At 41.9% G+C, this 25227-nt stretch overlaps 4 protein-coding genes across 4 annotated transcripts; 1 reads left to right on the top strand and 3 right to left on the bottom strand.

Annotated features, from left to right (window-relative positions):
- Positions 1 to 615: 615 nt before the first annotated feature.
- On the bottom strand, positions 616 to 4110 carry LOC115408560 (L-rhamnose-binding lectin SML-like; the record flags this gene model as incomplete). Its single annotated transcript, XM_030119387.1, has 8 exons — positions 616 to 623; positions 714 to 817; positions 901 to 1033; positions 1150 to 1194; positions 1286 to 1395; positions 2098 to 2233; positions 3578 to 3640; positions 4038 to 4110. Coding segments are annotated over 8 exons (672 nt in total), but the record flags the coding sequence as incomplete, so codon positions are not given.
- A 5320-nt stretch (positions 4111 to 9430) lies between these two features.
- On the bottom strand, positions 9431 to 12788 carry LOC115408559 (L-rhamnose-binding lectin SML-like). Its single transcript, XM_030119386.1, has 8 exons — positions 12676 to 12788; positions 12571 to 12603; positions 12434 to 12490; positions 10428 to 10563; positions 10191 to 10303; positions 9869 to 9913; positions 9647 to 9779; positions 9431 to 9542 (listed from the first exon to the last, which is right to left on the bottom strand). Exons 1-8 carry the CDS (start codon positions 12698 to 12700, stop codon positions 9431 to 9433), a joined length of 654 nt encoding a protein of 217 aa, XP_029975246.1. The 5' UTR covers positions 12701 to 12788.
- A 2174-nt stretch (positions 12789 to 14962) lies between these two features.
- On the bottom strand, positions 14963 to 19350 carry casp9 (caspase 9, apoptosis-related cysteine peptidase). Its single transcript, XM_030118513.1, has 11 exons — positions 19218 to 19350; positions 18998 to 19132; positions 18711 to 18921; positions 17951 to 18034; positions 17810 to 17868; positions 17540 to 17716; positions 17354 to 17443; positions 16534 to 16681; positions 16258 to 16446; positions 16018 to 16127; positions 14963 to 15936 (listed from the first exon to the last, which is right to left on the bottom strand). Exons 2-11 carry the CDS (start codon positions 19127 to 19129, stop codon positions 15835 to 15837), a joined length of 1302 nt encoding a protein of 433 aa, XP_029974373.1. The 5' UTR covers positions 19130 to 19132; positions 19218 to 19350; the 3' UTR covers positions 14963 to 15834.
- A 174-nt stretch (positions 19351 to 19524) lies between these two features.
- dnajc16 (DnaJ (Hsp40) homolog, subfamily C, member 16) lies at positions 19525 to 24869 on the top strand. Its single transcript, XM_030118475.1, has 15 exons — positions 19525 to 19662; positions 19947 to 20134; positions 20216 to 20282; positions 20366 to 20690; positions 20772 to 20956; positions 21054 to 21158; positions 21273 to 21431; positions 21528 to 21658; positions 21792 to 21975; positions 22083 to 22262; positions 22343 to 22419; positions 22623 to 22703; positions 22845 to 22934; positions 23025 to 23195; positions 23277 to 24869. The coding sequence occupies exons 2-15, from the start codon at positions 19956 to 19958 to the stop codon at positions 23722 to 23724; spliced, it is 2382 nt and encodes a 793-aa protein (XP_029974335.1). The 5' UTR covers positions 19525 to 19662; positions 19947 to 19955; the 3' UTR covers positions 23725 to 24869.
- The last annotated feature ends 358 nt before the right edge of the window (positions 24870 to 25227 follow it).

Genomic DNA, 25227 nt, shown 5'->3' with positions numbered 1-25227 from the left:
TACAGGATGACTGTTGAAACTCACATGACATAGTAAAAAAGAAAGAGAAAGCATAATCTCTGCTTTTTCTGTGTCATAAAAGAACCTGTTCTTTTCTCAAAATGAAGAATTGGATCAAAAAGTTGCGAATATTATTTTTCTTGGAAGCAAATGCGGGTCATCTAATATGCCCAGCTGCAGCTGTTCTGAACGGTCCAGCAGGTGGCGCTGTGGCCAATGGTCATTATTGTCATCTGGCTGTGACCAAAAAACAAGTTCAGAGAAAATGGAGATGAGAATGTTCAAAATGCCATGAATTTATCAAGATTTGAACTTCGTTATTTGACTCCTAAGGCAACAGAGAAGCCAGCATCTGGTGCATCAAAACTACAGTGAAATGGACACACATGACTTGGTGAACTTTACAAGGTTTATTTTAATGAGCTTCATGCATGAACAGGTAGACTTATGTAATATAAGAAAGTGTTGATGCCCCGGAAAATGTTTATTTCAAAATAATCTTGAACCAACTGAAAAAAATTGAACAGTGAAAAAAAAGAAAGGTTTTAAGTGACTGTTTTTCAAAGCATGTGATGTGGACTTCAGAATATGTTGTCTTTTTGAAGGAAGCCAGTTTTAACGATCTGAAAAAGAAAGAAAAAAACATGAAATTCACTTTGAAAAGTTATGCTAAAGGTGTACAGATTTTCCAACGAGGTTTGTAATTTACTTACACAGACAAACATAAGCCACCTCCAGGTATTTGTATGTGCCACGGCAGGGATCTCCAAACGATGACTTGCTGGCTTTGATAGAACATTTTTGTTTACCGTTACATCTGTGGATGCAGAGCGATATGCATGAATATGGACTTATTTTAATTGCATTTTTCACTGGAGGTGTAACAGGTCCTGCTCTTACCTCGCTGCTACTTTGTTCGAGGGGTTTGAACACCACACATTTTTAGTTAAACGGGCAGGTCGTCTATAAGCACATATGGCCTTATCGCCACGTCCAAAGCGTGCTCCATAGATATGTATAACCTGGCCCACATCTACAAAAACAGAAAAAGTGACACAAAGTTGTTTGAAACAATTTTAAGAGATTAAAAAAATGACTAAAATGACTTGTGTTTGTCATGTCGATCAATCAGAAAAGAGGCTAACTTACCACAATATAAAAATGCCATAGAGTGCTCACATGCAATGACATGAACTGTAAAACAAGATTCATCTCATTATGCGTCTTACAATGCAACAAATCTGAAGCTGTGTCACTGTAATTCCCATGCAGACGTAACACTGACTTGCTGGTAGGCAGGTGTAGGTGGTCTCCACGTATTTGTAGATCCCTCGGCAGGGGTCTGATTTACCAATATCCTTTTGGTTTATCTCACACACCTTCCTGTTATCGCATCTGTGAGAATGTCGGAGATATAGATTACGTATCTCAGGTGTGTCACGCCTGCAGAAACAGCATGATCACCCAAAAATAGCAGTACTTAAAAGATTTCCCTTTGTTTTGGTGCAAAGAAATAGAACATGAAAATGTTTACAAGATTCAACTTCAAAATCTCAGTTTTTTTGTCTATGAAGCTTTGAAATGCACTTGTAAAACATGACGCCTCCAGACCACTGAGGTCCTCAGGAAGAGATTGACAAAATGTTCCCAGAGTCAGAGGATAGGTTAGGATTAGGGTTAGCCCTAACCCTGCATGATGAAGCAGGTTTTAGTTCCTGCGCTCTTCACCGGTGGAACAAACTTCCTGAAAACCCGACAACTGCTGACACACTCACCTCTTACACTACGACATGAAACAAAATTAATGGTTCAGAGTTTCCATTAAAAAATGGATTTTAATCATTAAATTACCTTTTCATTAAGAGAGTGTTTATTTTACTGTTATTTTTCATTCATTTCCTGTAAAACACTGTGAACTGCAATTGAAATATGTTGTCCATTTTGAATTATTTGGAAGAAAAAGGAGAAATGCAGAGGTTCCCAAACCCGGCCTAATTAAGTTTTAATGGAGAGATTTAAAAATTAAACATTTCATTTGTTCAAAAAGAGACTTTAACACATCACCTTCCTTCAATCTAAATATAATAAGCAGAGCACCTGCTCTTGACACGTTGCAGAGTATCCTTGGCGGAGCACCGGATGTTGGCCAGCTGTCGCGGAGGTTTGCCCTCACTGCACATCTCTCTGTTCCTGCGTCCGTACAGCGCCGTCTGCACCCGGATCACTCCAATGTCTGTCACACACCAGAGCAGAAGGTCAGGAGCAGGAGATCAGCCGTGCTCATCGTGCATATTGACACAATTTCCATCTCTCAACCTGGAAAATGTTCTCGTGCAACTGTCAAGGAATGTGAAATGGTAAAGGAAAAGCGCAAGTCCATTGTCATCAGAGTATAAAGAGACACAAAGGTGTGTTCACACTCGTCACATTTGGCCTGGTTAAAGCCACACCCAGGGTGATTGCTCCTTAAATGAGGTCCATTTGTGGAATGTGGATGTTTTTGTTCACACTCTTGCACGCAGCAAACACAGAGAAAAATGGGTGTTACTGCATTACATTTCAACACAAACTCCAGTTTTGTTCAGCTGCAGTCACAGAGTTTATGACTGATGTGCGCTATGGAGAAGTCAGTCGATGAACCAATCTTGATTAAAAAAAAAAAAAAAAAATCAGATAATTTTTTTTTTTCTTTTCTTTTAATGTCAGCAGATATCAAAACTCAGTCCCTGTCTCCGAACTCACACTTTATTCCTGTATAACTGACAAATTCAAATATGTGACAATTCTTCTGTGTTTATTGCCTGGAGAAGAGAATTTGTTCAGCATGGACTGAAACGCTAAAACGGCTAAAACACACGCACGTTGTTCTCATGCGGTGGTGGAATGGCCAATTTGCAGCTGAGACAGAAAATTACAAACTGAAAGAAAGTGAGTAACGTGGAGAAAGTCATCAGGTCGCACCAGGAGGTTGAACTGAGCTCGGCCTTCTTGTGTCGACCAAGGTCAAACATGCAATCACAGATAAACAGATATAATTTTGACTCAGTGCTAATCACTTCTGCTTAAAAAAAGAGTAAGTTAAAAAGAAAGAGGGAGAGTTTTGGTTATTAGATTTAAGAAAACTTCACATTTAAAAGTAGATTAATCAGATGTTTTTTTTTTTTTTTAATTCCATCTTTACCACCTAGAATTGTGATTTTTTTTTTCTGGAGAAGTTATAAAATCCACATTCATGTCTTGTCTCGAGTTGTCTCCATGTGAGAGCAGATTAACCTCCGTGACATCAAAAAGAATGGCTATACGGTCATAGGTCAACTCGGGGGACGTGACACAGAAGATCTGGCATAAAGTGACATTAAGACCCCTGAACCAGGAAGCCGGTGAAGTGATTTTTTTTTTGACAGAAGGTGTGAACAGACTGCTGCAAAGATATGAAGAAAATGTGTAACATAAAACCTGGGAGGACAGTGACTCATTGTAAAAATAAATAAATAAATACTGAGAACACAGAATAAAAGGAGGAGTATGATGAAAAAAGAAAGTCCATTTTAACAATTTCAACCGATGAGAGTCATACCGCAGCTGAGGCGATGGACATAGTTTCGCTCAGCACAGGTGATTGTTGTCTCTGAAAGTACAACTGAAGGAACAAACACAAAATAATGAGTCATTAATCATGTCTATTTTGAACAAAACTTCCTCATAACACATTGACTCATATTTACCTGATATCAATGGCAAAATGACTGCTGCAAGCACTGGAAAGGAAGAAAAATATTATGTCTGAACTTCAGCTCCTACTCTGGTGACTATAATGACTAAATATCAAACATAAAAATCTGCTTCACAGCTGTGAGTCTGCTAACTGCATGCTCAGATATATTAACATAAATCATATCCTATAGAACACGATGTTCAGTTTCTTTATACATCACAAGAAATATTGTTGCATTAATATTGCAGACATAAACCTTTGCAAAGCTTTTGAATTGCATATGAACACATGGAATTGCTGTGATAGCCAGTGGAATACTCACACAGTGTGCTGATGAGTCTGATGTGGAGCATGGCTGTGGCGGGACTGATCTTAATCGATGCATTCAGGGACAAACACCGTCATATTTATACTCCGGCATGGAGTCCTAAGGCATTCGCTTCACCATGCAAAACTGGATGAACAGCCAGAAGCCATCGTCACTGAGGCCAATCAAAAGTTAATGACCTGTAATAACTTAAGGCACACCGACAAGGCGTAATGACGGCCTCTAAGAATTGGCAGAGTACAGAGGGTTTGCCACACATGAACCACGACAGCCATCAGACAGTGGTTTTTGATTTAGCGAAGTGGAGCTGAAAAAGCAACACTTTTGATAGTTAAGATATAAAAGTGCAGTGCAGTGAAGACTCTTGCATAAACCATCTTTACAAAATCATCCCTGCATCCCTGTTTAGATTTCCAGTTCGGACGGTTGTAAAGGAGCAAACTCAACCCAGGTGTGGTTTTCAGCCGAAGGTGGAGTCAACAGAAGTGGTGCAGTATGTCATGGAAGGTGAATTTAAGATCAACATTCAGGAAAAATCCCAAAATGTTAAAAACACAGCTTGCTTTATTTTATTTTTTGATGATATACGTGTTAAATTAGACGGAGCGCTGTTACTGGCTGCCTGGGCGTCTTTAAAACCCATGGAATTTCGTTGTACTTGTAACTTGTTGCAATGACAATAAAGATGATTCTGATTCTGAAATTAAGGTGAAATCTTCATTGGGCATTAATTTAGCGATATGTCAGAGTGTCATCTGAGGATGTGTCAGGACTTTAAAGTTCATGTGTAAAATATACCATTCCCAAGATTAACCTCAGTCTCAACAGACACTCTGAGAACACAAGTTCCATCTATGTCTCAGATAAAGTAGTTGAAGAAATGTGACTTTCAGCATCAGTGGCATTATCAGAGATGTTTTCTAATTCTTATGAGGAAATTATATTATCAGGGACTAATATTATTCTCGGTTTGTTAGTCTCTGCTCCTGGGGAGGTGTTAACACTTAAATCCTGCTTCTCAAGCTTTTGGGTCAGCTGATTTTGGATTGCTGTTTTGGCTAAAAAAAATAAAAAGAATTCAGTCTATATTCTCCTTGTGTGCATATGTGTGTGTGTGTGTGTGTGTGTGTGTGTAGATTCACCAATTAATGATATAATATGATCTACTGATGATAAGCTTATCCTCCATTCAATACACTCCATCTATGAGTCACAACATAACTGAAAGATTAATCAGAAATGCATAAACAATAAGACTGAAAGCACTGATTCGGCTCCTTTACTAAAGTAAAAGTTAAAACATAAATAACACACAAACACAATTGGATTATCAAACAGAAAAGCATAGTTAGTATTGGTACCTAATTTTACCTCGTCATTGTTCACTTTATTCTTCACACAAAAGTTCCACTTCATAGTTTTTTCTTTTTTCTTATTGTAGAAACTGCTCATGTCCACTTCGTAAAATATCTTTTTTTTGGGGGCGGGGGGGCTTGGTCCAGCCCAATGCTGCTTGCAGCTTTAATTTTCCCTTTTTTTTCTTTTTTATCTTTGATCGTCTTTAATCCGCAGGTGAAGTTCTGTAATCTATCAACTAAACTGTGTTGGTTCTTTCTGCTCAAACTGTGTTTACAATCAATCCTGATTCCTGACGAACCTCTTATAGAATTTCTTTAACTCCAGTGATTTTAAAATGTCACTGTTGAAGGGAGAAAAGTATATTTTAAGTTGACAGATAGATCCAGCCAAACATTATCTGTTAAAATTTATAAAGGACCTGTGTGTTTACTGCTCATTGTGAGATCTGTTTCCTGAATCTGTTCTCCATTTTTTCTGGCAATGTGTCTATTCTGGTATTTAGATTGGGAAAGATTTAACACTATTCATTATTATTAAGACAGATTTGTAAGATGTATTGTGTTGTATCCATAGCAATGAATATAAAAAGAAACCCTGCACAAATTCTATATTATTTATTAATTATTCTATGGAAATATCTTTTTCATATGTTTAGTAACAGAAAACCTTAATTTATTGCTTTTGAAAAGGACACCAAACAATATGCAAAAACTTTCATTGGTTCAAATTGAAAAGTTTTATATTTTTTAGATGAAAGTGGTGTTTTTTTGTTTTCTGTTTTTTTTTTTTTTTTACATTCGTGACTGTGTGTTTTTGTTTAGTTTGTATCGTTTGATTGAAGAAAATAAAATTCAATTAAAAAAAAAAACAGTTCGGCTTCTGGTTTGAAGCAGGGCGCCCCGCCCACACTGACCGCCTCAGTCAGCTGTTAGCTTCAGCTACCGGCTAGAAGTCTATGCTGATGACGTCAAGCGGCGCCGCGCCACCCCGAGTCACGTGTGGGAGCCTTTCTGACGTCACCAAGGCCTTGAAAGTTTATAAGGAGCCCAGTTCTTCAGCCTGCAGTTGGTTTCCAGAAGAAGGTGGAGCAGTTGCAGATACACTTTGTCCTCCAGTAGAAGAGAATTTTCACAGATTTTAGCTCAGTCATCATGGACGACAGCAAATTGGAGCAGGTGGAACCACAACCAGATGTGGATGTGACTCCTGCTGAGGCAACCGGTCCTGTAGAAACCGGGTCTGGGTCTGACTCGCATGACAACAAGACAGTCCAATATGAACAAGAACCAGAGGAAGAAGCAGAGCAGGAGAAAATCACCAGAGCCTGTGTTGAACAAGAGGCTGATATCACGGACGGCTAAAGCAACCAACGTGACCTGCTTTCTGTTTTATGGTCAAAAGGCTTACTGGCTGCTGCAGGAAGTGTGGCCTGAACTCAGGGCTGCAGGTGTATCGGTCACACCTGAGACAGTTGACAAGATGGACAAACACATTTACAAGGCCCCGTGCAGAAAGTGGGGCTGTGTGGAGAAGCTGGTGGTGGCAGTGGATCTGGAGGAGAAAGAAGTCGCTGCATGCATCACCTCTTCTCTCATCCAAATAATCACATCCCCAAATAAGAGGCCAAATTTCTTTAAGAGGGTCTTCTCCGCTGTGAAAGACACCCTCTCCAATCCCTTCAGACGTAAAACGCTCCTCGTTCCACAGCATTGAGCCCAGTGGCTCAACGCTGTGGAACAGTGGTGAAATTTGTTGGGTGGGCTAACAAATGCTCGTATAAATACCAATGAAATAGTCAACAGAGCTGCAAAAGCAACATCAGCTATGATACACACAGTAACATCAATTACACATATACTATACTTTTTTAGTGCTCTACATCTCTCTCTCTCTCTCTCTCTCTCTCTCTCTCTCTCATGCGCTCATGCACACAGCAATGCGGTGGCCCTCATTCAGCTGACAGGCAATCTTAATCTCTTACTATCCATAAGACCTGTCTCAAATGTCACGTCCAAAATATTTTCAAAAAACAGCAATAGGAGAGGAATTCCTGTTTCCCCCTCTGCAAAACAAACCAGAATCATCTTTATTGTCATTGCAACGAGTACAACGAAATTACATTAAATACACATTAAAACAAACCCATTGAAAATAATCTAATATAGTATAGCTGAGCTGAACAACAAATTGCAGTTAAAATCTACAACTGATAATTACTTTTTGGAAAGAAACTGGAAGAATTACAGAATTTCTATTTTATATGTAAGTGTCCAATGAAGGGTTGAACCGTTTGTTTATATTTTTAAAACAGTAAGTCCAGTTGAGATCAAACGTCAAGCAGCCTGCAGATTAAAAAAAGAAGCAGCACATAGACTCTTTCACCACGGAGATGTTTCAGACTGTCTGTGGAAATATTTTTGCATGAATAAATGGATGAGATCTTTTTTTTTTTTTCAATTGTAATCATTCCAATTGCCACATATCCAAGCAATTAAAAAATGCCAGAAGCTTCAACACCTCTTTGTCTGTTCTGTTCTATTGTTACACCTAAATGTACCATGGAACGATCACCAAACATGTGAAACACACACACACACACACACACACACACACACACACACACACACACACACACACACACATGTACACACACTTCAAAGGGAGGATTTGCTAGTCTTCATGCCAGACTGCAAACAGATTGTATACAGGTTGCTGATTGACGCCCCAAAAAAAAAAAAAAAAAAAAAAAAAAACCAGGAAGGAGCAAATCCTGGTTCTGGAAATGAACACACGCCAATGTTTATTTAGCATGTAAAGCCACCAGTTCTAAAATTAAAAGGCAAACGTAACTTTTCACAGGTCAGAAAAACAACAAATAAACAACCATGTATATTTTTGCTATTATCAGATGGAGCAAGTGAAACTATTTTCAGCTGCTGTCACTTCACAGCGACAGGACTGCAGGTCCCAAACCAGTCCCTGCAAGGTCCTTGCAGGACTGGTTTGCTCAGACGGGCTGGGATGTGTTTGAAACAGCCGCCACTGTGGAGGATGTTTGAGACTGGATGCATCTGTGAGCAGCACCGAGCTCACTATCCAAGCCTGGCAGTTTTGTCTCAAGTTCAAACAAGTTCATCCCATGGTGCATCCCACTCTGTAGCATTTAGGATCAAGACGGAGTGCAAAGCTGCAAAAACATCCATCACAGCAGTCAGGAAGCAGAATGGTTTCTATTTTATTCCCGACTCGAGGCAGATGTGGCAGAGAGAAGGCACACACACCCCGATCACCTAACAGATGATGAAGTTGGATTGCCGTTCCAGATGATTCTCAACCATGAAACTATCAAATCCCATAAGAATACGTACTGAGTGTCAGGCTAATCTGGAGGCCGCTGTCGTTACACTACATCTCCATGTGGATGTGCAGAAGATTCAGTTTCAAAAAGTTGTGTTTCCTGTCATCTTGATGGAGACAGTCGGATCGTTTTCTAAAAGTTCCATCTTGGGAGCTGCTTTCAAATAGATGTGTTTCCAGTGGCTCTGAGCAAACTCATCGTGTAAGCATACATCTGAAAGATTTCAGTTTTCACTTGAAAATGTATAAATGGAGGCTTAAAACAGTTAAACTTGTAAAACTCAACTCATGACACATAAGAAAGAATCAGTATGTTTTTATTCGAAAGCTGTTTGACACTAATGAGTTGAGCGTTTTCACAGGGGTTTTACTTGAGGAACATCAGGATCTGGAGAAACAAAACCAGAAAGGTTAAAGACAGATTTTCTTTTTGCTTTTTTTTTTTTTTGTTTAATTGGGGTTTTTTTTTTGATTGTGGTCTGCTAAAGTAGCATAACTTTCCATCAACAAATCTGCTTAGAATATACCGAGAACACATATTACTGCATTTTATCCCTGCAATGACTGTCCTGTTGATGTACCGTATTTCTGCATCCCTCCACCAACGATTGCTTTTTTTTTCTGCTGCACATTGTGTCAATATACTAATTAAGGTCAAAGACTGTTTCAGTTTACTTACACTGACAGAAATAAGTCACCTCCAGGTACTTGTACGTGCCATAACAGGGGTCTCCAAACACTAAGCTGCTAACTCTCATGCTACAGGAGTTTTTCCCATTACATCTGTGCAGAGATGAATATAGATGATGAGCAAATTATATGAAATGTTTCACAGAATATGGATATTTCATCCAGAAGATTCCATCTGAGGAGTGTGCTTGCTGCACCTTTTAGCAATTAAGCTGACATGGTGAAAACACTCAGTGTTTCGGAGCTCAGAGTCCGGCCGTCCAAAGGAGCATGTGGACTGGTCGCGACGTCCAAAATCAGCCGAATGAATTGAAATCACCAGTCCTTCATCTGACAACGAGAGATGCACACGTTTATCATCTCAAGCTGAAGATGTGGATTTCGGCCAAAAATGATGAAAGACTAAAACTGTGCCTCACCACACCGGAGGTGTGCCATGGAGTGCTCACATGTCACACGCTGGACTGCAACAAAGAATTACACTCAGCAAAAAATGCCTTAACCACCCCACACCCGCCTAATGGCTTTTATGTCTAGAAAGAACATCTCTACCTCCCAGTGTAACCATTAAATCTCATCATGGCTGCATAAAAAAAAAAGACCTGCGTATGTGCAATAAGTACACAAAAGGCTCCAAGGCAACCAAACAAATGCAAGAAAACTTCACCTGGAATGGAAATAAAAATAAGGATTCACAAAAGCAGTGTGAATGAGAAAACAGTGCGTAGATCAGTGACTGACTTGCGGGTAAGCAGGTGTGTTTGGTCTGCAGGTACTTGAAGGTGCCTTCGCATGGATCAGGTACGAAGGTGAAGATTTGGGCGCTGAGTTCACAGACCTTCTTCCCGTTACATCTGCACACACAGGAAACATAATAAAAGCAGAGGGTCACGTTTGAGGCAGAACCACATTAAAACTAAAGCACAGAGTGCTGTAAACCTGCAACGTCAGGGTTAAGATGGCGGACAGCTGGTCTACCTTGCCTTAATGACGTCCAGAGCTGTCGGCAGAGAGCAGTTTGTGTTGGACAGCTCTTGAGGAGGTCTCCCCCCGCTGCAGGTCACAAAGTCTGCCCGTCCATACAGCGCGCTCTCAACACTGATCACCCCAACGTCTGCTCCAAACAGGAAACATCACAGGGAAATGTGTGGAATCATGTTTAATGCCGCTTCACTCTTGGATCCAAGTAATTGATTATTCAGGGAAATAGCTTTTGCTTTCCCTCCTAATTGAGACAACTTGGGCTTTGATGGACTTCTGACTGTTAACTCAGCTAACTTTAACCACCGCAGGCATAAGTCTGATTTACCTGCAGCTGAATGAGTCATGAATCTCACTGTACCACAAAGTGCATACTTTTGAGCTTAGCTGTTGCTAAAAGGCAGCCGATCCTAACAATCAGTGAAAACGTGAGGAAAAGTGCAGACACGTACAACCAAAGTCACATGTATCAATCTCAATGAAACGTGAGTAAAGGTAATTGCTTCAATTGCCCGATGGCAGCAGCAATCATTCCTCTGTGGAGCTTTATTCGCCCTCAGGATGCCGATCCCAGCTGTGACTGCATTTCACCACAACACTGCTTCTGACTGGTCAGCTGCATGACGGCTGAGAGGATCAACAAGCAGCAGATTGAGGTTACAACCTGAAATCTGTGCTTTCAGATTTTGATGGTCTCAGCAATTAGATAACTTCATTACCATGGTTTACTATTGCTAATGTCACTCACAGCTATATGGCTGCGAATACCTGAAAAAGAAATAAATCGCTGACAGTGTATAGACAAAACAGTTTTAATAGTTGTACAAATTGACAACCGGTGTAGCTACTGTTTTGTAAAATACTTATGTTTTGGGCTGTGTTTGATGCTGCAACGAAAACACTTTTACTTCCTGCTCGGTTGCTTGACTGGGGAACTCCTAAATCATTGTTTTAGTGAAAAGCTTACAACGGGAGTGAACTGTTTCCACTAACCTAGATTTTTACAAATCTGTTTTCGTGACCCATTTTCTTTAGTTGTTTGAACTGAAAAGAAAACTTTTACTTTTTTTATCAACTTTTTTCCATTCATACTCTGTAGAACATTAATAAAGCATAAAAACATAAAAAGCTGCAAGAGGTTCTGCATTATCGTTTTCAAAATGTGAAAACATTTTGATGCATATTTAAGAGCAAAGCTAAAACAAGAAGAAAATCATCTCAGGTTGACAAAAAGCATGTTTAGCATTCATAAACCTTTAGCTAGATTTATACTAAAACAACAAAGACGTTCAGGAGGTCATACAACAGGCTATAAACACAAATGAATGTGCTTGAAGAAAAAAATGTATGAAGGTAGTAATTTCCAAAGATCATATGCAATTATTGTTGCCACTTCCTCATCAGTTACCGTCAACAGAGTTCAAGCTTTAAGAAAAGGCCAAAAGTTATGTCTGAAATCAAAAACGTTTGAATTTTTTTATTTTTTTTAATTATTATTGCACCTTTTAAAAAGTCCAAATGCACAAATGCACATTGACTTTGGGGAAAAACGCAGGTTTGCTTTGATTACCTTCATCAAAACTTCCAATTTCAAGTTTATTTATTCCACACCTTCACACCAATAACAGTTTTTAGGTGCTCCCAGGAGCAGACAGTATTTTTAAGTATGGGTTTATCCTTTAATAGCTTTAATTTATCATTACAGATGGACAGTATCCAAGTACACACGATTCATCCTTCTGCCTAATTAGAGTTTCACATATCTGTACTTTGCTTTAATATGCTTCCCTTGACTGTCACCGCATTTAAAGACAAAATTGTTTAATTTTAATGCAATTTAAGGTTGAGGTCTTCTTAGACAAAATGAGAAGAACAATCTGTGTATACATCAGTGCAATTCTTCTGTGACAATAGAAAGAAAGATAAAAATGTCACGATGGCTTAAGAAGATATTCAATAAGATGTTTGTTTAATGCAACAGACGTTTGAGGAAGTAATCCTACCACAGCTCAGACGATGTACAGCAAAGTTCACACAGGAGGTCATCATCTCTGAGGCCACTTCTGAAACCGACATGAAGGAGAGAAACAACAGTTCAGTGGTGTTCAGCTCTCTCCTCAGACCACACACTAATATTTACCTGCATGTGTGAGCAGACCGGTCGCTGCCAGCACTGAAAAAGAAAAATACCTGTTGAATCGTTCTCACAGAACACACAAAGTCACTTTGCTGCGGTCACACTTACAGAGAATTGTGCTGTAGAAAAGCATGGCTCCTCAGGACTCAGTGGTTTGTGAGGCTGACGGCGGGAACAGACGGCAAAGATTGATCTGAATCTAGGACACTCTGTGTAACGTATCCCGACCTGACTCCCGTGCCTCTTGTTTAGTTGGCTGTGATTTCGTAGAGATTGGAATAACGTGACAATCCCACCAGGGAGCCATGGCAGACATCCAATATGAGAGCAAACAATCGTCATCCCGGAGCAGCAAAGACTTCGGCCGTTTGTCCTGCATGTTCTTGATGTCTGCAGGCTGAATTCCACCTGATACAAATGAACGGGTCATTTCCGAACCCGGCGGCAAACCGACAACAACCTGTTTGTTTGAATCAGGAGCGCTGCAGGTGGCAGACATCAAACACAGAACCCAGGGTGGGAAATACTGTTTGATTGGATCATCAGACACAGAAAGACAAGGATCACAGAAAACCCAGTGCTCGTGGTCGGGGTGTCTGCAAGGAGAATTTCTGAGAAGCAGTTTTTAGATTATTGTTGGTTTTCTTTTTAAAATGTTGTTCAAATCCATCAAATGACTCATGTGAGCAGCCGCCTGTGACAGTTAATGATTATTAATAGAGACCATGTCCTTTTGAACGGCATTGGGAAACAGTAAACAGACCTATTTGGACGGCGGACAGCAGAGGCCCGAGGCTGGATTCTCTATGGAGGTCACCTCACGGATCAAGTCAGGATTTCCCATGCTACGACGCGAGTTCACTTAAATCACCATGGTAACGTACTTCGCTGAACTAACTTGTTCCTGAGCCAGTTATGTTCTGGATAAGAGATCAGCGCAACGCCTCCCGGCCAATCAGATCTCTTGGAAAATGATATTCTTAGATTCTTAGAAAGAATTTTAAGGGACAGATGCAATCATTTTGAAGTCACCATGATATCGTTTGGAAAGGTACAGATTTTCATTAGATGAGTTAGAAATAAACACGATCAAATAAATTCTGCTGATTTAATCCATACAGCAGAGACAGTGTGAAGAAATAAAACCTGGTTTCTTAAAACTTTAAAGTATGTTTTCAAACTTGTTCTTGACTTTCGCTCCCCTACGGTTGCATTTGACACAATGAGGTTAACAACCACGGTCACACATGGCAGAAATGCACAAACATGAATCTGTGGAACGCACAACTCCCCTCAGTGTCATTCCAACACAGAAAGCAAGAGTGATCACACTCCTGTCACTTTGTACTGTCTGATGAATTCATTTTGAATAATCTCACAACGTTCTATACGCATTAATCTTTCTGCCGGCGTTCCCTCTGAGTTGTGCTGCATCAACGGTGTTACCTGGATGATGTGTTTGAATTCTTCATGTTTTTGGAGTAACTGCCCACTCCTCCATGGTAAAGTAGGTGAATTGACAGATAGCTTGGTATTGGATGTTATCAGGATGGTCTGCTCAGGTAGCAGAGATACCAGGGTGTGTTAATCCTGCTTGGTCGTACAGGCCTCTGAGGTCTGCAGGGTTCATGATTCTCATAAATATTCTAATCTTGAGTTTTGACTTCTGACTGTTTGATGTGGCTACTATCGCTCTCTCTAAGGCTCCAGCATTACGCTGACCCAAAACCTTCTCCCTGAAATAATGGATTAAAGTCTGGACTCAAACGTGGACGTGTGGCGAGAGTATCCCCGATTGATCTCGGCTTGTTGGGCCCGTCCGTGTGGTGTGAGCGTTTTCCTGAGTCAGTGTTTTCTCCAGTTTCCTCCCACAGTTCAACTACTGTGTTTTAGACTAATTGGTGAATCTTGATTGCACTGGGTGTGAATGCAGGTGTGTGTGACTGTCTGTCTGGCTGCTTCAGCAAAGCTGAATCTGAAGGAGCTGTCGTCACTGTGCTTCTAGGAAAAGTCCAGTCACGATCAGGGTTTCCAGTGGCGTCATGTGTTTGGCTGCAGGGAAAGAACCTGAAGGAAAGAGACTCTGCCTCAAACTGGTGAAACTAAAGGTGCTGCACACGTTCATATTCGAGGCAATCTTCACTTTTTTGATGAAAAGCAGCATTGTACTGTTGTCATTCAAACTTTATTGTATTTATGAGAGATAACAAGGTTTTGTGCCTTATTATGATGAGTTCAAGTGCCGGTGGTAATATTACTGCTTTGTTGAGAGTTGCTATGGCTGGCAGAAACGATGAATACAAGATAACCAAGATTAGGAAGATAATCTCATTTATGTGGCTTTCATTCATAAAATGCAGCTCAAAGTGCTTCCCAGTTTAAGAAGCAGATCTTGTGAAGTTGTTGTTTTTTTTTTTTTTTTAATTTCAATCATCAGAAACTGCTGTCGTCCTTTTTCTGTGTGAACCAGACCTGAGTGAATGATTCATTCTCAGTCTGACTGTCCTCATCCTGTAAAGATTCATTACAAATAGCTTCAATGCATTTTATTTCGAAAATGAAAATGATAAAAAAAAAAAGCATGACTTCAGACAACATTTTTTTCTGCAGGCACAGTTTTCACACCTACTGATGAAAAAGTCAACAAAATGGATATTTTACTTTCCAGCATGATAGGCCACTCAAAGCATTTTCTATTAATTTAATTAAACGTTCAGAAGATGCTCCGATGGCATTTTCATAAAAAACAAACAAACAAACAAAAAAAACAGTGAATATGATCAATATATTAGAAGGACTTTGATCTGCATGTTTGATTTGGCACAAGTTTCATGCCTCGTGTCTGTCCTGATACAACCTGAGCAGTGGAGAGTTAAGGAGTGTCGCGCAGTGGTGACATGTCAGCAGAAGGATTCAAACTTGCGTCTCCAAATTTGAATAAATCAATGCAGAGTGCAAATTTTAACAAGTGCTCCACTGATGCAGAGTACAAGTTTTGCACATAGCTGGTTTTCTTGACAGTAAAATAACTGACCTGGAAAACATTACCCCAGTCTGGAAATACAAATCTTTTCAACAGTTCATTAGAAACAACAATTGAAAACAACGAACCAGATTTCAAAAATATCAGGAACACAGTAACACACATGATCTGGAAAGAGCTAAATTCACAGCATTCAAAAGTTGAGACACTTTGCACCTCGACTGAAGAACAATATCAAAACATTAAAGTTGAGTGTTTTTGCACGAGGACACATGGCTCTTCCTCTACTGGGTCTGGAAGTAAAGGAGTTTCCGGAGGAAGTTAAAGGAGCCTGGCATTTGCTTATAGAGCCCTTTAGCTGAATTTTGGGAAACTTCGTGGTTCACCTGAAAATGAACAGAGACAAACAATTAAGAAATTTGCAAAGAAGATTCAACAGTTTGTTTTGCTTTTGTATTTTCCCTCACCAACATCAGCATCGTGACCAAGTCATCTGTAGCAGCACTTTCCTCAAGAATACGGTCGAGCGTCTCGACGTACCAGGACCCCAACCGTGGGTCTCTCCATGACACATAACCTGTTTTTGCCAAACATCAAGAGGATCATGGAGACAAACCCGAAAAAAAAAAAGCTGATGTCTGAATTTGCATCTGGAAGTCTCAAAAACAAAACATAGGAAAATAAGCGTGTGTGAACCACAAACACACCTGGGAAAGTGGAATAGGACACCAGGATGTCGCTCGGGGTGGGCAGCGTGACTCGGGCGTCCACTTCATCAGGCGTGCTCAGAGAGTCGCTGCTGGACGACGTCGGAATGGCGTCCGTCTGGTCATCCGTGCCCCCGACGGACGGCTCAACCTCGTCAGGAGACACTTCAAAGCCCGTGTCTTTGTCACCTGGAGGGTGGAAACACACGCTCACCACTGACACGACCTCTGAATGAATTTTGCGCATGTTATTAGACAGCGTTAGATGTTACACACCTCCTCCGCAGGCCTGGATGAAAAACAGCTTGGGTTTGCCTTGTAGGGACGGGCAGTGCTGGCCGTTGAGGTAGTTTGTTATGTGCTGAACTGGAACGAATTCTCCGTCCACACCGTACACGGCTCCAGGGAAGCGGTTATGACTTACCTACAGAATTATTGGCACAAATCATCTTTTGAAACAACCAATACCGTTCTAACTTTGCTCATTCTGAATTGCAATTAATGCAATACAATAGTAAAATATTTCTGATGGCTGAGAGAATTTCATGAATGAATATAATGACGATCTCATCCACTGCCTATTTTTGAGAGGTAAATTCCAAAATAACTGCAAAAAAAGGGATTTAAGAAATGAAGCCATAAATACATCTTATTAGACTAATGTCTGAAGTTATTACATTTTCAAAGTATTTTATTGAGACTTGTATCTTGTAATAACTCATTATATCACTGGTTAAATGTTATTGTGATAAATAAAACAAATGCTTTATTACAGTGCTGGAAAGTTATTACATTATTGGCTTCATTACTTTTAAAAAGGTCAAACTGTTCCAATTCTGGCAAGTGTTATGTTGGTCGTCAGATATTTCTTGACATTCGGATAAAAAAAAAAAAAAAAAAAAACTCAACATAGACAAGATATTTTAGGATTTGAATAGGAATCAGTGGATAAAGTGAAATCTACATTATCTACATCGTAGTGGAATCTCGAATCTGGGTTTCAGTAACCAGAAAACTTTTTGTAACATCTTAAATTGTGAATTTTGCACAATGTATATTCTATCCAGAATGGGCTGAAAACAAGGACAGGTGTTACCTCAGTCCCATGGGACAGTATGATCACCACACAGCAGTCGAATTGTGAATGGTCCTTCTTTGACAGAGCACTCAGCTCACGTTTGATTTGCTGAAATGGGGTTGGATCTGTTATCACCACATTCATAAAGCTTGTATACTTGTGTACATTGTGTGTCAGTTCATACACTGAAGAAGAGATACTTGCTTTTTGTTTCAGATTGGTCTTGACTTCAACAGTAAAGTTGAGTGCCTTGAATCTCCTCTCCAGTTTCTCAGAGTCTATGTTGGAGCCGTTGCGGTTGCTCAGACCCGTGTCCTTTTGAAACTCCATGTTGTTTATGATAAGGCAATGTCCACAGGGGCTGGCGTCCATTTTATAGGTCTGACACATTCAGATGCAGCACAGACAGAGAAAAGACGTGAATGCCAGCATGATATTCTGGACTCAAAGGTGAGGATTTGGATGAATAAATACCTGAATACTGTCGCGCCGTGTTCTACCTTGTGCCGTTTGTCTGTACTCCTTCTCAGGTGCTGTGAGACAAGCATCAGTGAATGTAATGCATCAAAAAGTAAACGCACTGTTGGAGGAATGTATTTGACCTGGATGGCTTACATGGACTGGGAGTAGTGCTGGGTCTCGGTGATGGAAGAACAGGGACAACATCTCTGTTTTGCTTATCAACATCCATTGGAGAGACTAAAAAACACAGAGGAAACATCAGAAATCACATCAAAGTCTTTATCTTTAAAAGTCCACTGTGCTTTATAATAATTATCATATCATTATGGTTACATTCACATTCACATTCAATATTAAATTAAAAATCAGTGGAATATGAGTTTAAACATAACATTAAACATGACTTGGCAAGATCTCTTGTCTTCAGATCTGTGCCTGGTGTCTTGTGTCAACTTTCTTGTTACTCTCTGTTTCTGTCCTATATTTTAGTGCAGCAGACAATTTCTGTCTCTGATTATGCAAAAATTTTTGTTCCAAGACAGTTTTTCCCTGTCCACTCTCACCTACGTTAACTTGTGTAATCCAGGACTGTTGGGTTGTCATTTGTTGAAATGTGTGCTACATAAAATATGGAATTAAAGGGTATATGGCTGAAGAATATCTTGAAGTAGCCTCGCCTATGAGGTCAGGCCTGTACTGCCTCCATATACAACTTTAATCTGCAAAACCGTGGTGAATCCCTCTTGTGTCTAATCAGTCTAAACAACAGATGTCAGATCTAATTTGAGAAACAATGATCAGAACGTCTGACATCCAACCATCCAATAAACAAATATGTCCCTGTATTATGAGTGTGAATACTTAAAGCTCTCCAGGCCATTAAGGAATTTTTAAAATGTCATTACACACTTACTGACTGGCAGAGGCTGGATGACAGGACGGAGAACCGGTACCGGAGCTGCAGGCTGCAGGCTGCCTGCTGGAGCTCCATTCAGCAGGATTCCTGCCAAACTGAGCTGACCCGTCTCCTGAAGGCACTCCAGAAATAGAGGGAAGGCTCGACTCCCTCGGGTCTCCAAATCCCGGACCAGCTGCCTGGCCTGGTCTCGTCTGGTCCCGGAGCTCTGACAGGAGACATGTGGACCGTCATGTTTCTGATGTAGTTTATAAAACACAAAGACATCAGAGTCGGAGACTTACTTGAATCTCTTCGATCATGTCCTGAGTGAAAACTCCTTTTTCAAGGAGGCCATCGTAGAGCGCAGAGGGATTCAGGTCTGTCACCAGGTTAACCCTGTTCCCACGAAGGATGTCCCTGTGCCTTTCCTCCATTTACTATTAAGACCAAGAACCAAATATCACAAAGAGAGGAAAATAACGTAATACGAGCAAATACAGCTGAGAAAGTGTGAAGAAATACCGTGAAAACAAAAACCGGGAGTTTGTTTACGCCTTTCGGTTGCATTATCTACTTCCGTGTTTACATCACCGCGGCCTCTGATTGGTCCATTGACAGAAGCGAGCTCGGCAAACGGGGAGCGCTTGATTTTATTTACGGCGCATCGTTATCGTAAAGGAGCTAAACTGTGGCCGTCACTGATACTCCTTCTAAAATTCCGCGGCGCACCAAACAAAAAAATCGAACGTACAACGGAGAAGCGCACAAACACTCCATCTCCCAAAATGACTTTCGTGGCTGGCGGCGCCTCCCTCCTTCCCTCCCCCCCATCCCTCCTCCGCCTCCTCCTGACTCCGGGCTCACGGCAGCAGGTTGTCAGCAGCTTTCCCCTGGAGGAGCAGCTAACGGGGAGCAGGAGCACCGCGGGATATGTGGCGTAGTGGCGGCTGAGCGCGTCCGCTTTGAGGTGACTGAATGCGGAGCCTCGTCCAGCCCCGGTGGCATCGGCAGTAACCCGCACGGAGGGCTGCAGATCTGCGCCTCATCCTGCTGGAGCAGCTTAATAACATGACAGCTCGCCTTGCTTCTGTAGTTAGCATGCTATAATGAAATTCCCAGCTAGCTTCATGTTATATTACTGCACAGCTAACGAGAGAGTGGAGGACAAGCTTTCTCTTTTAAAGTCTGTGTCACCATCTTTTTTTTTTTTTTGCTATCTCGGTGTGACAGATCTCCTCATGTGTTTTAAAGGGAACGGTGATGGCGGGGTCAAAGATGTCCCTCCCTCTGGCTGCTGCTGTGGCGGCGGTCCTCTCGGTGCTGCTGGCAGCATCGACCCACGCTGGTCCAGAGATGGACCCTTACAAAATATTAGGGGTGACGAGGAGCGCGAGCCAGGCTGAGATCAAGAAGGTCTACAAGCGCCTGGCCAAAGAATGGTAAACATCCTCCCAGGACAACAATCCCTGTGTTATAACATTCTTTTACTCTGTTGTTAACTAGTGATCCTCCTCCTCAAGGCATCCTGACAAAAACAAAAACCCAGGCGCTGAGGACATGTTTATCAAGATCACCAAATCCTACGAGGTGAGCCCTCATTTGAACTGGAGTGTATCTGCATTGCTGCATCTCATTGATAGAAACTTGTTGCTGCTCATCCTTCAATCTAGATCCTGTCCAGTGAGGACAAGCGTGCCAATTACGACCGCTACGGGCAGACCGATGACACTCAGCCGTACGGAAACAACAGATATGGCAATCGTCACGACGGCTTCTACTTCGACGAGTCCTTCTTCAACTTTCCCTTCAACAGCAAGAACCACAGAGACTTCACTGACAGCAAGTACACGTTGCACTTCAACCAGTATGTCAACAACGTGGTCCCAGACAGCTACAAGAGACCCTACCTGATCAAGATCACCTCTGACTGGTGCTTCAGCTGCATCCACATTGAGCCTGTGTGGAAGGAGGTGGTGCAGGAGATGGAGAGTCTCGGTTAGTCTCAACATTTCTTCAGTCATTCGGCAGGGCTTCACTCCTCACGCTGATGTGTTCTTGTGTGCATCCTGTTGACAGGGGTGGGAATCGGCGTCGTGGATGTGGGCTATGAGAGACGTCTAGCGAATCACCTCGGAGCCCACCGCACGCCGTCCATCCTCGGAGTCATCAACGGCAAAGTCACGTTTTTCCATTACGCTGTAGCAAAGGAGCACCTGAGGCAGTTTGTGGAGGATCTTCTCCCTCAGAGATTGGTGGAGCGGGTAAACACGCACGTGCAGTGGAAATTAATGTGTTATACATGCAGCATTTAACAAAGCAAAGCACGCTTACGCACACGTCCTGTTTTCAATATTCCAGGTCACTGATAAAAATGACCTGCAGTTCTTGAACAGCTGGCACGAGCTCAACAAGCCACATGTGCTGCTGTTCGACCAAGTGCCTGCAGTTCCTTTACTATACAAGGTTTGCTCTCATCTCATCTCATCTCCTTCTTTTATTAATGCACCCGAGGAAACATTTAGATGAACTGCAATATTAATGCAAACATGCCAGTCATTCATTACTGTGTTTCTGCAGCTGACAGCTTTTGCTTATAAGGACTACCTTCAGTTTGGCTATGTGGACCAGGGCCTTTCTGAGACCGCCAATCTTCAGAAGCAGTTTAATATTAACACTTACGCTCCGACCATGCTGATCTTCAAAGAGAACACCGACAAGCCGGCCGATATTATCCAGGTAAACCAAAGTATTATTTGCACATCATCTGTCAGTCTTTTGATATGTAAAAACAACAACAAAAAAAAAAAAAAAAAAAAACAATTCTTTCTGCAGGCTAAAGGAATGAAAAAGCAAATTATTGAAGAGTTCATGTCAAACAACAAGTTTCTCCTCGCACCTCGGCTCGTCAGTCAGAAGCTCTTTGACGAGCTGTGTCCTGTCAAACAGTTTCACAGACGACGGAAGTAAGAACACAAACCTTTCATGCAACATGCAAATGAAAGAAAATGGAAATTTCCTGCTGATCGTAGCTTCTTCTTCTTTTTTTTTTTTTAATCTCGCTTGTATTTCCTAATTGAACATAATGTTTCTCCTCAGATACTGCGTCCTGCTGATCACAGGTGATGAAGAGATCTTTTCCTTTGGGAACCAGGCCTTTCTTTCGTTTGCTTCTGCCAACACCAGGGAAGTTGTGCGATTTGCCTACGTGTACCAGCGCCTCCAGCAACCGCTGTGTGACATCCTCATGCAAAACAAAGAGAGCGCCCAGTCACCCCCACAGGTACACGGACAGCTACGTCTGCAGCCAAGACCTGTCCTGAGTTTCGGTGTCTGTTTTCATCGAATTTAAATTTCTCTGTCTTGGTTTGAATTTGTGTGTTCTGACAGGTTGTGATCCTGGAGCGGCGTAATGCTGCGGGGAAAGCCTTTTACAAGCCGGTGACTGCCTGGAACGGCAGCGAGGAGGACAAGCAGCGCCTCCTGGAGGAGCTGGACCGACTGCAGAAGGACCCGTCCATCCTCATCCACGATGCAATGCTGCCCGAACTCAACAATGAGTTTGCTTCTGTGCGTTGTGTTAAAAGTAAAAAATCTTTGGTAAACCTGCTGCCAAGGTTTTCTTACTGAGCTCATATCTCCCTCTGCAGATGTTTGTAATCCGGTGGATCTATGCATCGTACGATTACCTCTCTGAAGTCATTGATGATATCCTTCATAACAACTGGTATGTAGAACCGAACATTTTACATTCAGAGTTGCGGTTATCTTGGGGAAAAATGTACAGAAGCTGTCACTCATTGTGTATTTTGGATAAGTGTTTAAGCAGTTGTTTGTTCTGGTTTTCATGAAATCAGGACGTAATGTGCATGAAAGCCTTCTCTCACAAGAACCTGAGATCTAAAGCGAGTTTGTCTTGATGGCTTGCAGGCGTGAGATGATGCCTCTTCTGTCCCTCATCTTCTCTGCCTTATTCATCTTGTTTGGGACGGTGGTCATCCAAGCATTCAGGTTGGTAGTGCACACACACTTCCTGCAGTTTTAGCAGGAGCAATATGTAAATAGAGCAGGAGAAAAACCCAGTAATAAAGCTGGTATGGTTTCGACTCTCTGCCCATGTCTCTCGGGACTTCTCTCTCTGTGTGTTTTCAGTGACTCCAGTGACGATAAACAGACAAAACCAAAGGCTAAAGATGGAACAAAAGCAGAAAATGGCTCATCGGGGACCAGTGGAACCTCGAGGCAAGAATGCATTTTTAATACCAACACACCTCTCAGTGTGAAATTCACTGTTTGCGTATTTAATCTTCTTGTTCCTGCCGTTGGATTCAGTCGTCCTCCCAAGAAGAACTTTGTGGAGGTGACCGAGCTGACGGACATCACCTACATCAGTAACCTGGTGAAGCTGAGGCCGGGACACATGAACATCGTGCTGGTGCTCACCGACGCCTCCAAGAACATCCTGCTGAGCAAGTTCGCCAAGGAGGTGTACTCCTTCACCGGGTGAGTTCACAGCGGCACGAGGGAAGTGCGGTTTGTTCCGAGAAGCTCAATGACCTGGGTTCCTCTCGTCCTTCTCCCCAGGAGCCTGACCCTGCATTTCTCCTTCCTGAACATCGACAAGCACAGCGAGTGGATGAGCACGCTGCTGGAGTACGCCCAGGACGCCATGCAGATCGACGCCGAGGAGGACGACGGCGGGGCCCGCAAGGCGGACTACACCGGCTACGTGCTGGCGCTCAACGGCCACAAGAAGTACCTGTGCCTGTTCAGGCCCGTCTACACCGGCGAGGACCACGACAGCAGGTCGTCGGAGGACGAAGGCGGCGCCCCGGGCGGCCGCTCCAGGTCCCGCTCCCGCGACGACCACCCGCCGCGCAAGTCCAATCGATCCCGCAGCATATCCACCCTGCAGATCCACCACAAACTGGACCGGCTGGGGCTGTGGATGGAGAGGCTCATGGAGGGAACGCTGCCTCGCTACTACATCCCCACCTGGCCCGGGATCGACAAGATCACCCCCTGTAAATAGACCGAGGGGTGAGGGGGGGGTTAGTATTTATCTACTGTCGCACTGAAATGATTCCCTTCATTAGGCTAGAGCTGCCTTTTTATATTTTGCACTTGATATATTAGCCGGTATATATTTCTTTTTAGGTTTATGAATTCTCAGTCCAACTACTGTGTGAACCTCCTGCACTCATCGCATGCTGTTTTCAACTGTGGTGCCCAGATTTTATTCGAGGATCTGCTGCTGCTGCTGCTGCTGCTGCTGCAGCCTTGAGAGGAGAACATTAAATCACTGTGGCCGACTGGACTCTCCTCCTCCACGGACGCTGAACACAGCCGGTACGACGGAAGGAGGCGGGGTCGCAACCTCAGAGGGACTTCCTGTGAATTAATTTAAACTTCAGGATGATTCAGTGTAATATGAAGACACGCTGGAGGAGCGCCACAGACACTGCTGTGCTGTATCGAGTAAGATAAGATGGGCTTCATTCTCAGCTCCGCGGTGACTCAATGTGGGATCTGTCCGGGTTTTCAAAGCGTTTCGGTCCTCAGACGAGAATGAAGCCTTCTATAAAGAATACTGTGAATACAGATGCATGAAAATCACACATATTTAATGTTGTTGCCTTTTTATGCATCTCAGCTTAACTTTTTTTTGTTTTTTTGGAATTTTTTTAATTCTAAATTATCTCCTAAATGCTGATTCTTGTGTGCAATATAGCCGTCATGATAATGCCTTTTCACGCCGGACCTCAAGGCTTTCTTCATGTTCTTCCATAATTACTGCAGAAAAAGATGTTTGTTTGGGATGAAAATGTACTTTCACCTCCGTCCTGTATGACTAACTCGCAGCCTTGGTCTGTTCAGCTGTCTCGGTTTGCCAGTAGCGTCATGTAGCAAACATTTTGTCCGTTTCACCCTCCGAATGTTTTCCTGCTGATGATTCAACGTCATGTAACCACCTGGAAGTGGAACTTAGCTTTTATTCATGTTTTCTGTCCACAGTAAATGTAGAAAAATGCCATTAGTGAGATATTTGTTGGTATTAAGTATTGTAAATATTACATATGATTGAATTATATCTTAGATCTGCATTTTAAAGAAAAGGTGAATGTTTTACATGATCAAAATACTGTGGTTTGTTTTCAAAGTTTTGTATTTGTGTAACAAAAAAAAAAACATGTCTGCTAAAGTTGGATGGTTCGGTTGGTCTTCAGTACTGCATTAATCCCGTTTGACTGTTGTAATAAAATAGTTTATGTTTATTAACGCTGCATTGAGAAATGTCCTTTTATTTTAAAAAAATTTAAATTTTTCCTATATGAGATACATTTTATTGTTTATCTCCCAAATAATACTTTTTTATTCCTTACACCTTTATGTCTGGTCTAATATGTAGTTGTATTCTTTAAATATGTGTGTTAGATTTACTCGTGGGAAGTTTTCTGTGCAGAGTTAGCTTTTTTCTCCGTTGGTTTGTGAGTTCTTCCTTCAGTTTTTTCACAAATTGAGTCGAGAGTTAAAA

The sequence above is a fragment of the Salarias fasciatus genome, chromosome 20 (genome assembly GCF_902148845.1).
Source record: "Salarias fasciatus chromosome 20, fSalaFa1.1, whole genome shotgun sequence".
In the NCBI taxonomy this organism is placed as follows: domain Eukaryota; kingdom Metazoa; phylum Chordata; class Actinopteri; order Blenniiformes; family Blenniidae; genus Salarias; species Salarias fasciatus.
Note: the sequence above shows the minus strand (reverse complement) of the source record. Positions and strands in the feature narration are given on the sequence as shown.

Bases quoted from the DNA above. Each gene is read 5' to 3' on its own strand.
- LOC115408559 (XM_030119386.1), bottom strand. From the start codon at position 12,700: ATGCTTTTCTACAGCACAATTCTCT. The intron at 12,491-12,570 runs GTAAATATTAGT...CGGTTTCAGAAG, and splicing joins CGGTCTGCTCACACATGCAG to TGGCCTCAGAGATGATGACC. The intron at 9,543-9,646 runs GTGCAGCAAGCA...ATCTCTGCACAG, and splicing joins GTCAGCTTAATTGCTAAAAG to ATGTAATGGGAAAAACTCCT.
- dnajc16 (XM_030118475.1), top strand. From the start codon at position 19,956: ATGGCGGGGTCAAAGATGTCCCTCCCTCTGGCTGCTGCTGTGGCGGCG. The intron at 20,691-20,771 runs GTTAGTCTCAAC...TCCTGTTGACAG, and splicing joins GCAGGAGATGGAGAGTCTCG to GGGTGGGAATCGGCGTCGTG. The intron at 21,159-21,272 runs GTTTGCTCTCAT...GTGTTTCTGCAG, and splicing joins CAGTTCCTTTACTATACAAG to CTGACAGCTTTTGCTTATAA.
- casp9 (XM_030118513.1), bottom strand. From the start codon at position 19,129: ATGGAGGAAAGGCACAGGGACATCCTTCGTGGGAACAGGGTTAACCTG. The intron at 17,717-17,809 runs GTATTTATTCAT...TGAATGTGTCAG, and splicing joins CACGGCGCGACAGTATTCAG to ACCTATAAAATGGACGCCAG. The intron at 16,447-16,533 runs GTGTGTAACATC...TCCACCCTCCAG, and splicing joins CATCCAGGCCTGCGGAGGAG to GTGACAAAGACACGGGCTTT.